The 14044-nt window shown below is 34.6% G+C and overlaps 1 protein-coding gene across 5 annotated transcripts in view; it reads right to left on the reverse strand.

Moving 5' to 3' along the window:
- The window catches only part of SNX7 (sorting nexin 7), a 98183-nt gene that overhangs the window by 10068 nt on the left and 74071 nt on the right, over positions 1-14044 (reverse strand). For 4 of the 5 annotated variants that reach the window (XM_082385302.1, XM_082385299.1, XM_082385301.1 and 1 more), the window contains one exon: positions 10453-10605. In XM_082385302.1, the coding sequence (XP_082241428.1) occupies positions 10453-10605 (153 nt within the window). Of the gene's footprint in view, positions 1-86; positions 10376-10452; positions 10606-14044 lie in introns of those variants that run through there. The other variant, XM_082385303.1, reaches the window with a different exon arrangement.

A 14044-nucleotide genomic window follows, 5' to 3' on the forward strand; every position in this document is an offset into this window, starting at 1 on the left:
TTTGATAAACTTAACTACAGAAGAAGTTATCTAATCCAAAGGGTGGGAAGAGGCACAAACTGTCTATGCTATGGTATAACTGTCCCTTTTACATCTAAGCTCAACTTCGCTTGTACGGATAATTGAGAAATAACTATCTCACAGAATATGAGAGACTGGTGAAAATGTTTTTAATAGAAGTTTTTAAGAAAGCAGAAACCTGCAAAACAACAAAAGCTTTAAAATTACATAAACTATAATAAAAGATGTACACAGTTATGTGGAAACATGAGCTATAGCTATGGCTTTGGCATATGCAATTCAGAATAGAAATCATCACTTAATAAAACAACAAAATAGTTAATTACATAATACTTTAGAATTCTAAAAATGATAAACACTCGATTTTTAAGATTTCCTTAGAAGTAAATAAAAGTCAGACCTTGGTGCATTTAAACTGAATTCTATAACTAACTGTGCTTTATATACATTATAATACTTGAATATTAATCAGATTATAAATGTTTAAATGAGAAAAGACACTACCTATGTTAAGTGTAAGAGATGAACAGACTCTTAGAAAACAGAAGGAACTTTAGAGCAGCGCTTCTCAGACTATCTGCGATGATGAATAAGTCTTTTTCTTTCAATCTGCTGAGGACCATTAAGTGATCCTACTGAGCTGACTAGTTTGTACTTCATGCCACAAGAAATCACCACAAAAGCTGGATAATACTCTAATTGGCCTATACCTTATTCAACAAAAGTCTAATAATCACCTACTTGGATGCCATGACAATGTCTACTTGCTATAGAAGATTTCAACTGATTACTTTTAGTTTCTGAATCTATCACGTTATAAATCTGTAATTAACAATTTATGAATTGGGCATTAGTCCATACTTTAAGTAGCATCACTTTAGAGATCAACATAATTACCCCAAATTTCCTAAATTGTGTTCCATGACAGGCTAATCCTATAAGAAGAAATGCTGATCTAGTCAAAGAAATTATGTCTTCAGATTCATAAACCATATAAGCACATAAAAAACTCTGAGAACTTTAGTAAAAACGCCTGTTTAACTTTAATTCAAACTTATTTGACTACAGAATCTATCTTTTCTTTCATGATTAACACCCATTAACATTACAAAAACTAATTTCCTATAAAATGCATTGAGAAATTCTAGTATAGACAGAATTGCTCATGTACATTATTCAACAATTGCTTAAAAACTCCCAGTGGCAGAGAACTTCTTTGCAATGCAATTTAATGTAATTTAGAGAATTTTAATACATAGGAAATAATGCCTTCTGTGAATTCAAATTATACAATTTCCAAAAGTTGGTGCTAGATATGTTTTCTGAAGCAACAATAAAACCTGTACTCCTTCCACGACTGCCCTCCAAATACCTTTCTTCTTTTCCAATTCCTTCAATGAAGATGCATTTCTTAGACCACTATCACCATGATAACCTTATTCTGATTACATCTTAGTTTGCCAATATTACTATCAAAATGCATCATCAGGTCTGAATTCAGTATTTTGAATAGCTACTAAAGAATGGAGATGATTATTTTGTTCTAATTTTTTTTTAAGTCAAAAGTATCTTCTAATATAAAAAGACCTCAATATGACTCTTATGAAACTTAAGTTTTAAAAAAAGCAAATTTCAATGTGGTCACCAAGATAAAGACCTAGTAAATTAAATGACTTAACCTCTGCAAAGTATACTATCATTCTACATGCTGAAGATAATCTTATTGCAAAGTAATTTTGGCTTGAGTATAAGGATTCCTTGCGGGGGGTGGTGGTAGAACTAGTTAGAAGTAGATTTACTACTTGGAATATGAAAGCAGGACCTTATCATCAATGTAGAGGATAACAATTAACCTTATCTGCTATGACAGAGGAGCATTCATTTGTATCACTGAAAAGCTGTATCAAATTATTGAGGTGTAAGTTTAAAAGGTAGTTGGCTACAACAGAAGTTTTTTAAGCCAAGTGGAACTGAAATTTACTGTCAAGAGCTCATATTTACCTAAACTTCTTCAGATGGTTTTACAATAAAAGCTCTAATGAACATTTTTATCAGTTTCCTAAGTATTTTCTAGAGACTATTTCAGACATTAATTCCATAAATGACTTCGGTGAACAAATAAATCTGAGATCTTAAACAAAGGTGAACAGATGTTTTTCCTAGGGAGTTTCTTAGAAACTTAAATGTGCTAAGATGTATTGCCAAACTTCTCCATAAATTGAAACAGTATGACCTAAAAGGAAGGCACTTGGCTATGAAGCTGTCATACCCAATGACAGCCAAAGTAAAATCAATGGAAGCAAATGATTGTGTGATCAAGTATGTTCTTAAATATACAACAGTTAGAGACCCAAAGAACTATGCCCTGGGACTTCCTCTGCCACTTGTAATAGTTGATTTAAAAAATTTATAAAATGTCTTTAATGTAGAGTTCCCTCAGCTCAATTTATAATTCTCACCTCTTCACTCATCCAGGATTCCTGGTACAATCTATCAAACTGAGAAGGCAGCTCTGCAGCCTCTGTGATAGCTATTCTCCATAGATGCCTCCCCCGCAACCAATCAACCAATAATAGGGGACCATAATAGCCTCCCATGAGCAATCCAAGAAAGTGTTTTATTGATGATTTTGTTTCCATAATCGATGGTGAAGCTTCTTATCAGACAGTGAGAATAAAAAGTTTTAGCCTTAGGATGACACAAGGTTATTCCATCTCTGTTACCCTTGTTCTAATCATTATTACTGTGTACCTTTAGATTCTATTTGAAATAGGAATTGATTGCTCACCAAAAAAATGATCTCCATAGGATAAATGGTAAAGAGGACAAGATTAATCATTAAATAATCAATAGTGTTGGTCTCTTTACTCAAAATACACAGGGAAAAACTCCTAGGTATTCAATGGATTGTCATTTAACAGCATTAAGAAGATGAAAACTTGGTGTTTTTCTTTTGATGAAGATGACCATCCCTAAATGAATTGGATGGTGCATTGAAGAGTAGTGTAATGCAGCCTGAATTTGCTAATCCAGACATTCAGACTTCTAATGAGTGCCTCCCATTGAGTAAAAAAGTAAGTAATGTGGACACAAGAACGTAATGAATTGGAAAATTTAGCTGGCATAAAAATGGTCAGGTTGAGTAAATATCTAAGCACCTTAGCCTCTCAAGCTGGTGTTGTGTTTACTTTCCAGGAAATCTATCCTACCCATTAATGGAAACCTACTGAATCCCCTAGGGTATATAATGTAGTTCTGAAACATTCTTCAAATAGTTCCAAAGATAGACTGTTATTTTCTGAAGGGCTGTTTTAGCACCATCAGATCTGTCTTCCTGGGTCCTAGGGATTAGGTCAGGTACCAGCTTTAGTAAATGTTACGAGGCATGACTGTAAAAAGAAAAGTACCCTGATATGGATTCAAAAATCCCTGTCCTAGATAACTTTGAATTATTCCAGCTCTAGCTAAATTCTTTATTCTTATGATTTGGAAAGGGAATTGAGACACATTAACCTTAAAGAAAGTATCTGTTTACTCTGTGTCATCCTAAGAGACTGTCAATATAAAAATATAATTTAAATGGTTCAACATAGACCAACTTTTATGCCTCTCTCCCAACATTTAAAAGGAAAACTACAGGTCATTCCTTAGGACCAAAATGATACTAAGCAACTACAGCTGGTTAAATCCTTAATCACTTCCATCCTTCTCTTTACAAGAAAGGCTGTTACAAAGAGTTGAGCAGTAGGAGGTGATTCTGTATGGTTCGTAGAAATTACAGAGGTTAACTATTTTGGAAACAGGTGTCATTGTTTCAGTATTTCCCAAAACATTCTCTGGAGCTAATCTGAGTACTCACCTAGGAAAGAAAGGTAGCCCGCATTTCTCCTGGGTGAGCAGAAGTCGGTCGATCTTTCTCTACGTAAATCAGTTTAGAATAAAAGGCTTCATCTAGGGCTTTATAAGCACTGCTTTTGGGCTGATAAAGGAAAGGTTTTGCAAGGGTTTTTGTAAAAAGAACATGACAGCCTTCTCTTTTTGTGGCAATGGATAGCTAATGTTTTATTATCTCTTCAAATATACTGAATTTTAGTTACCTTTTATTTGTATTTGCCTAAATCTTGCAACTTATATTTTCATTCTCCTTGATGGAGAAAACAGGAGTGAAATAGAAATGAAGTAGTTCTGTTTTCTCAGTTTCCATAACATGGTTTCCATTAGACATTCACTTTACTAATTTTATTAGAGTTTATTAATTCCTAATTTTCTTGCTTCCAAAAGAGGCTCCTCACACCCACTTCCATTTGACTTTGGTACTATTTGGAAGTCATTCCATTTTTTTCCAAAACCTCACTTCTTCCTGAAATGTGCCCTCCCTGACACTGTTTCTCTGTATTCATCTCTGACTGTATCTCTTTACATCTTTGTCTTTCATAGTCCATGGTCCACAGATGTAATCATATCTGATTCTTTAACTGCTTCACTCCTTTTATTACTTTTTAGAATTGTTCATTTCTCTTATGTCATATTCTCTTTTTGAGTCTGTGATGTTGAAATTATACTTTTCTGTATTTTTTTCAAATCACTTCACTAAATTCTAGGCAATATGACTGAGAATGGCCAGGGTTTCCTTCCTTTGCTTTCCTTTGACCTCCCAGATTTTGAAAATGGTACTTTCTCCCCAAGTTTCTGTCATGTTACATTACAGTTACTCTTTGGTGGATGGAATTAGATCTAGAGAAGCTATTCCCTCTAACTGTTCCTTTTAATTCATGTAGATGAACAGAAAGTCCATAATTTATCTGAGTCCCAATTTTTTAAAAAAGAACGAAATTTCAGACAGAAATCTAAATGCCACTCATCAGAATCTTGCTTAGCTGGCAGTTTTATAATCATTACCAATATAGATTAACCTCTTAAAGTCACAATGCTTGGGAGGTATCTTTACTTGGACCAGGGTGTTTTAAATATTCACAAAAATTTTAACAATGTTCCAAAGTATGTAGTGCACCACCTAATTTAAAACAAGCAACTCTTTTGCTAGAGTTTCTTTTACCATTCCCCCACGTAATAAGGAATACATTTCTAAATAAGAACAACTATACTTGAAGAACTTCTAGGACATTCAATGCTTATCTATTACTTACTTTGTAGAAGAACTGCTATGATACCTATTTTTAAAAGTTTCTCTACTTTTTAAATGGTCCATATATAGCTGGACTTGGAATTTAGGAAAGCATTAGTTGTACTATTGATTTGGCTTGATGGTGAACACTTGTAATGATTTTTTTTCTTCATTTATCTTAGAGAAAATGTCCTATACTATAATTGCTTTTCTGCTTCCTAGATGTCCATGTAGATACATATATTTTTATTATTCAGTAATGAGAGAACCCTTCTACTAAGTCAGTTCATTACCATTCACGTAAAAAAAAATAATTTAAACATTCTTCCACTAAAAAAAGTAATACATTGGAAAGCTGTATCAATCAAGTGAAAAATGCATATACTTATTATTCTTCCCTAAGGACAAGATTTAATTTTGAATTTGAATGTTGCTTAGCATAAGGTTTTGATGTTAATTGAATCTTAAATGAATGATTCTACATGAGGCAATTGACATTCTTAAATAAGACTGATAGCATTTGAAATGAAGCGACCTCTAACCTGGTTATTTCTTGAAATTCTTATCAAAAAATATTTTAAGTCTAGTGTTCATAATTATTTTTAATGGTATTATTTATGAGAGCAAAAAATTTACATAAATGCTTAATTATTAGTTCTCTTCACTAATAAAGGTATATTAACATGATGTACTAGAAGATTATGTCGTTACATAGAAAAGTGTTTAAACAAATAAAAAATACAGAACTCAAAATAATACATATCCACTGTAATCATCATGACACAACTAAGTAACCATATGTTTTAATGTTGACACATTCGAAAAGAACCATCAGAAATTTTAAAATATTTTTATCTGCATATAGCAAATTATTTTTCTATAATTGCATTTAAGTGTAGCCTTCTCTAGGAGATAAGATTATGGGCATTCTTTATTTCCTCTTTATACATTTGTGTACTTAGATCTTGTTGTTTTTTTGCTTTTCATGTGCATGTATTAATTTTAAAACCAGAAAATGAGGCTCTGAAACAACGACTTCCATACATTAACTAATAATTCTAAAATAAACTGTGCAAAAAAACAAATTTTATTACTTCAAGTATTATATTCACTTAACTACAAACAGTTTTACTTGGCAAAAACTAACATTATGTGATCTTTTCATGATTATGATATTAAAATTAAACTTTCAAAGGGTATATTCTTTTAGTTTATAATACCTACCAAGGATTACTTCCTTTCAAATCCCTTCACCATCATCATAATCATCAGCATCAGTATCATCAACAACAATAGAAACTTACACTCTTTTGTACCTACTAAAGAACAATTAGAAAATGTCCACGTACTTTATCCAGCATGTCATATTTTATGGTTTCAGCATCCCTTCACATTTTAGCAAGAAATAATTTTCTTTGGTTATTTGGATACCAAGATACTTTGAAATTATTCACCTATGTTCAATTGGATTTTTGTTTTATTGTTTCATTATTCTTGTTTTTATAAAAAGACTCAAATTTATTCTTAGTTATTGGTCATATAGAACAAAATTGGGAATAGCTTCATTTCACCTACTCAGAGTTTATTTGGAGATACCTGTTTTATATTTGGTGTCAACTGTCTCCAAGTAAATTCACACATCTAAGTATAACACTTCAATATGACAATAATTGGTTTCTGATACAGACCTATACCTCATACTTACAAACTGATTTTCCTCTGTCATTTTAATATTTAAATTTTAAGTTGTAAACAAACTGTGACCATTTTACTTCATAAAAGTCCAAAGGCAAATGTTTATACCCCATTTCTTCTATCACACTAGGAACAAACCCCTTTGGTGATTTATTTTTACAACTGTTGATGAAAACAGAAGTATTTCCATAATAATATGATTAAATTAAAAAGGGACTGGAAAGATTCTGCAACATTTCACTTCCTTGTATATCTGAGATATTCTGAAGTTAACAGATAACAGCAGACTGTTGCTGTTTCAGGCCACACAGTTTGTGTGTTAGTTAGGAAGCCTTGATTATATAAGGGCCCCAATTTCCTGATTATGCTTGGACTGATGTGACAAATCAGTTAAGAGTTATTCACTTAGGAAAAAAGCCAATAAATAACTGGAGCTGTAGGGGGTCTTCTGAAGTTATAATAAAGAAAACCAGCGATTCCTCCAAATATATACATCTAAGATGCAGTACACTTGATATAATTTTAGCAACATGTAGAAATATAATTCATTTGGAGGAAAGGGTGAAAAATATACTGATATAAACTGCTGTGAAGAACAAAATTTGCAATATGGCAATATGGCACAGTGATGCTAATTTAACTATTTCTAATAAAACTGTATTTTGTATAAACTGCGTGCAACCTATGAGCATGACAAAAATATGTATTTATGTGACAGGTATAGTCAAAACTCAAACATTTCACTTGGAGTTCAATGGAATTGCCGTGAACATTTTCTCTTAAAAAAATTAAAAAACAAACTTAGAAAAGTTTTGCAGATTTTATCATTGAAAGGAAAACATAGGAGGTGCATTTGTCACATGACTTTTATAACCTAATATACTTATGTTTTATAATCACAATCACTTATCGTATACTGTATATCCTAATTTTCAAGGCATTTTCTTAAAAATTATTTCAATTAATTGTCATAACACTCCTATAAGGTCAGTGTGGACCGGTTCCACTGTAAAGGAGAGAGAAAGTTATTCCTGTGGATTTAAAGAGTTAAGTGGTAAAAAAAAGCCTATGTTGATAAATGTGCTTTATCCAACAGAAATATTTTAAATCATTGCAAAATCTGAGATTTATGGGAAATTCCTTTTAGAGACTTGAATTTACTTAAGGTTGTTAGTAGAATAAAAAAATAGGAGAGGTAGAAAATGATCTTTCCAATCCCACCTGCTAAAAAGAAAATCACTTGAATCTGTCCACTAATCTCTAGCCCACTGCCATGAAACCTCTATGTCAGTTCACATCTCTGTCTTCGTTGCTACGTTTTCTAACTAGGCTCAACATGTTTAGTTTTGTTCCACTCTGACCCATATAGCCAGTGTGATCTTTCTAAAAGGCAAGTGCAATAGATATTGTCTCTTCCCTGCTGAAAAGTCTTCAATGGTATTCCCCATTTCCCTTAGAATGAAAAATAAAAGACAAAGCTTATAAGGCCCTCTTTAGCCTAAGAGCGTTCAGGACATACTAATGCAAAATATGACATGTTGGCATATTAAGATGAATGAGTTTGAGAATATGGCAGAAGCAGAAAGGTCACTTTGACCTTCTTCCAACCCTTATCTCACGAAGCAGGTCATAAAACCCTCATACAAGAGGTGGCCTCCTTATGCCCAGAGGAAAAAAGAAGCATCTTTACTCCAAAGACAAAGGAACACCGAGAAGACTCCTAACAAAAAGGACTTGCTAAATTCCCTCCAGTTTATTTCCCTTAACTCATACTCCTTAACCTACCCTATTTCTACACGAAAGCCCACTCTTTATCAAACCTAGCATAGAAATACTCAGATCTGTTTCTTCTGGTCTAGATTTGCTCATGAAGCTCCTGTACCACAAAGAACTTACATTAAATCAACATATATACTTTTCTCCTGTTAATTTATCTTTGTCAGTTTCATTTTCAAACCCAGCCAGGGATCCTAAGAGGGCTGAGGAAAGTTTTTCCTCCTCTACAAGCCTCCTTTCTCAACTCAACACTACCTCCACGCCACCATCCTTCAAAAAGAACCTCAGTAGTTTGAACATGTACTCTCTCACTTCTCGTCTTTTCTCTGCCTGGAACTCTCTTACTCACATCTTTATCTGGCTACCTCTCATTCATCATTCATTAAGGTCTCAGCCTGAACACATCCTCTGAGGAACCTTCCTCTTTCCCTGCAATGTCTTTCTATCTTGGAACTTATTATACTTTATTATTATAACATTTTGTTTTAATTGACTGTTTCTCTCATTGACTGTAACTAATGAGAAAGGGACCGTGTTTGTCTTGCATACTGTGGTCTCCCCAGGGCCCAGAACAGTGTCTGGTGGTAGTAGGGGCTCAAGTAATTCTTGTTGAATGAAAATATCAGTATCAGTTAGATAATCTTGCAAAATATAAAATATTTTAGCTTAAAGTACCTTTAAACTAGCAAGCACTATAGACTACAAAGTATAAAATAATTCTCTTAATGTATCAATTTTATATAGTCATTAATTCAGTCAGAGATAAGGTTAAAGATGTATGTTTAAAATATACCTTCCAGGAAAAGTATGTTCAGAATACGCTAGATGAATGGGAACTTCCCTGGTGGTCCAGTGGGTAAGACTCCGCACTCTCAGTGCAGGGGGCCGGTGATCGACCCCTGGTCGGGGAACTAGATTCCGCATGTATGCTGCAACTGAGAGTCCGCATGCCGCAACCAAGACCCAGCGCAGCCAAAATAAATAAGTAAATATTAAAAAAAAGGAAAGAAAATAAAAAGAATGAAGTTGTACCCCTACCTCATACTATATAAAAAAAAAATTAACTCAAAATGGGTCAAATATTTCAATGTACGAATTAAAACTATAAAACTCTCAGAATATGCTAGATGAAGAAAGTGATAGCATAAAATTCATTTAAAATAATAACTACTTTGCAGAATTATTAGTTGTTCAAAAAAGGTAATCATTTGAAAAGCAAAGTGTTGATTAGGCTCTTTCCTGAACTAAAAAACAAACAAAAAAAACAACTGAACTATAAACTAAACTGAACTAATGCTCCTTTTTTGATTTTTTGAATAGCTACAGAAGGCATGGTAGGGATGGCAGGGACATAACGTATAAGCCCTGAACTAATTTTCTGCTCATTCAAACCTTTGGTCCTTTCCTCATTTTGCAAACCCTTTTTAATACAAGAAAAAGAGAGGAAAAGGAAATAAGATAGGAGAATCATTAGGAAGCATGATCAAGTGCTTTTGAAGAATTCAAATCCTTCCAAAACAAGAAACTGAGGGGAAAACAGACACAACAAAATGGTAGCATAATTCTTTCTCACATCAAGCTCAGCTCAAATTAGGTACTTGGGTATGCTGTGTAGGAAGGAAAACTTATCACCCTTCCTCCACCTAAACACATTTGTGTCAGTGGGTGGGTTTAGCGTTACTATATTGACTGGCAACTCCACTGGCACTGAGCCACCAAAGAGGCTTCTGAATGTGACACTTGGTTCCTGAACAGACTCTTTCAACACAAGACATAGAAAGTAAGAGAGAGGATAACTTTTTAAAAATGAAGCAATACCACATATCACTAATTACCTGTTCATAATAGTGGATATTCTCCTCAGCCATATCTGTAAATGCTGACGTGATATCATTTTGCATGTTCTGTTTCCATCTTTCCCAATCTGCTTTCAAGGCATTATTAGCGCACTCCACTTTATCTTCCAGTTTTCCAATCTCTTCCGTAAGCTGAATTAGACCACAAAGAGAGATCAATTGATCTATGTATTCCCGCCACTAAGTGAATTCTTAAAATCTAAGCTGAATATTATAAAAAACAGTTTAAGAAGAATACTTTTTTTGAAAAGTCACCAGTATTTACCCTGTATACTAACTAGTTAAAGTAAAGAGAACACTGGATTCAGAGATGTCAAGTAGAGTTCTAACGTCTGCCACCAATTAGCACTTGACTTTACCTAAATCTCTCTAATCTTGGGCTTCAGGTCCACTATTTATAAAGCAAAGGAAATTGGACTACAAGTTATTTCAAAATTCTTATGCAATAACTCTCTCATTACCACTGTTTGTGGTGAAAATACTTATGTTAAAAGATATGGTTTCACATCTTCAGCTTCCCCTTCCTACTCCTCATTTTTCAGCTGTTTTTAGCAGAATGCTCCATTAACTGACATGTTATAACATACGTATAGATTATGTAGTCCAACCTGGAGGCCCAGGGGATTAACTTGCCACATTCCACTCAGCTGGTAACAGAGGCAGGTTTATATCACAAGACACCTGACACCTAGCCCACGCTCCATTAGACAGGCTGAGTGTGACAGTCACACCTCCTCCCCAACTTACCCACCAACCTTTGGGAATGGAACCCATCCATTTATTGCTTTATATTTAGCACATTTATATTTATATAAATTTTTTTATATTTATGCATATTTTATACACACATATTTATTCATATAGTCAGCATACATTTATTTATTAAATTCCTTCTCCATACCAGGCATTATTCTAGGACTTGGAGATTCAACAGTGAAGACAATAGACAAAAATCCCTGTTTTTACCAGAGCTGATATTCAACTGGGGAGAGACAAACCATAAGCAAGATAAATGAAATATGAACTATGATTTGATAATAAGTGTCAAAAAGAAAAATGAAGCAGAAAGGTAGATAGGGAGTGTAAGAATGATGCAATTTTAGATAAGATGGCTGGGGAAAGCCTAAATAAGAAACTGTCATTTGAATAAATATCTGAAGTTGATGTGAGAGTGAACCATGGGGTTCTTAGTAAGAAAAGCATTCCTGGCAGAGGAAGAAACAGGACAATGGCCTACAGGTGGAAGCATGCCTGGATGGTCCAAGAAGAGTAAGGAGACCAGCATGGCTGTAGCAGGTGGCAGAGTTAAAAAAGAGGGACGCTCTTAGGAGATGAGGTCAGAGAAGCAGTGGGTGACCAGACCTTACTGAGCCATGGAGTCCATGGTAAGGATCTTAGGTTTTATTGAGTGAGACCCAAAGCCAGGGAAAGTCAAGCAGAAATGACACCACCTCTCCCATGTTTTAAAAGGGGCATTATGCGTCACCACTATTCCTTGGCTCCGAGTATTTGAAGGAGGCTATCATTTAAGAAGGTCCCCATTACAGACATGCTAAAATGTGAAAATGTATGTCTTAGAATCAAAAAAATGTTATTTTACTTCCAATGCTTGTTTGAAATATTCTTTTTTATTCATTTGTCAATATTTTGCTGCGAAATTTCACTGCTGACTTTATTTCATTGCAGCCATATTTGCTTTTGTTTCCCTAAGAATAGACACTTGGAATTATATAAATCTTTTATTACCTATGGGAGATCTATTTCAGTAGTAAGGTTGGTTTTCATGTTTTGTGTGTGGCGGGAAGATGTGCTTTCTTTTTTCACTTTCTTATTTTGTTTGTAAACGATCTCAGTGAGGCCATTTATTACTTTATGGGTATGTATGACTCTTTGGGGTAATTATTTTGCTTAATCACAGAGAATTTGTCTAAAAGGATGTTAATTGGATTTCTCATGGTGGGCTGTGGATGTTGGGGAATAAGCTAAGGTAAAATTTTACTGACAGGCCAAACTCAAACAGGATCCGGAGAAAGCTCAGGGGCTGGTTACAAAACCTCACTCCTCTGGGTTGTTGGATGGAATCTTGCCATTTTCACAGCCAGATGGAGATGATTAGAAAAGTGTCTTTTTTTTATATCTAGGATCAAGAGGTACCTACACCAACTGTAACTGCACTGTTTTTCTCCTCTGCTTAGGTTTTGCAGTCTGAAACTGCCATGCACTGGAGTGGAGTGGGATTACTGGCAAAGTTCTTTACTGAAAGTGGCTTCAGGAAACACAGTATCTAAATCATATATTTTATCTTCCTTCCCCTCCTGATGGAGCTTAAAATGGTGTCACTGCCGTAAGGGATTGAAACAAAGTCTTCCCCTTTTCAATCTGCAACTCCCTCTCCTAAAAGCCCTTGTTAGTGGTAGTCAGGCTGGTTGGTGCCTCTGCTCTGGCCCAGAGCTACTGCATTCCTAAAGAAGTCCTGCCCTGTTCTCTGACTTCACGCCCACCTACAGAAAGAAGCTCTGTAGCCTGATCAGCATGGCACTGGGATGAAGACGGCTAATGATAGGTTAGACTGATCGCAGACCCCACGTCTGTCTTTCACAAGCTGCGTGACACTGGGTAAGAGTACTTTTTGAAGCCCTAGTTTCTTCATCTGTAAAATGAATATAAAAATGACAGTACCTATCTCGAAGGGATTTTTATTAAAAATTGCCTGAGATAATGAACACATTCACTGATGTGCACAGTGCCTGACAATTTTTCTACTAAACGATATCTATTACTATCATCATTACCACCACCATTACCACCAGTATCACCACCATTATCATCAGTTGGTGAAATGGAAACTGATTCCCTCTCCTCTTCTAGTATTTTGGTCTCTGGAAATATACCATTCCTTTGCCAGGGTCTAGGTCTTAATTTCTAGTGCTATTTCTTGATTTATTCTCACCCGTGTAGAAGAGGATACATATGTTCTAAATATACATGATCAATTCTTGTCATTTGTTTGGAGGCTATATATATATATATATATATATATATATATATACACACACACACACACACACATATATGTATATACTGACCACTTTTTATTTCTTTGATGATTCCATCATTATTTTAGTTAAAAAGGAAAAGAGAGACATTAGGTATTTCCTCACACTGAATCATCTTCCCCTAATTTTGACTTGAAGAAACTGTAATTGATAATAAGCACAAAACACTTAATTCAAATTAGGAATGATCTGGACTATATCTTTCCTACCAATTTACAAAGGCATATTATTAGATTTCCCTTCCCTTAGTTGACTGCACTTTTAGCAAGTTCTTTGGTACAAGGAGCTGTGCATTTAGATGGTGCAGTCCAGGCTCTGAACATAAACACTGAACAAAATTTCACCGAAGTGGGAGAGTAACGTGTTAGGCACCTGGCGGGCCAAAGAAGCCCCTCTAGTGCTTCAGCACCCCTCTAACCACAGAGCAGGTTTCAATTACTCTAAAAGTAGGGAATTATAGTTTCTACCGGAAAACAGCATACAAAAGACTGAGTTTAAAAGGATTAAATCTTGAA

Source organism: Balaenoptera borealis (assembly GCF_965194805.1).
Source record: "Balaenoptera borealis genome assembly, chromosome: 1".
In the NCBI taxonomy this organism is placed as follows: Eukaryota; Metazoa; Chordata; class Mammalia; order Artiodactyla; family Balaenopteridae; genus Balaenoptera; species Balaenoptera borealis.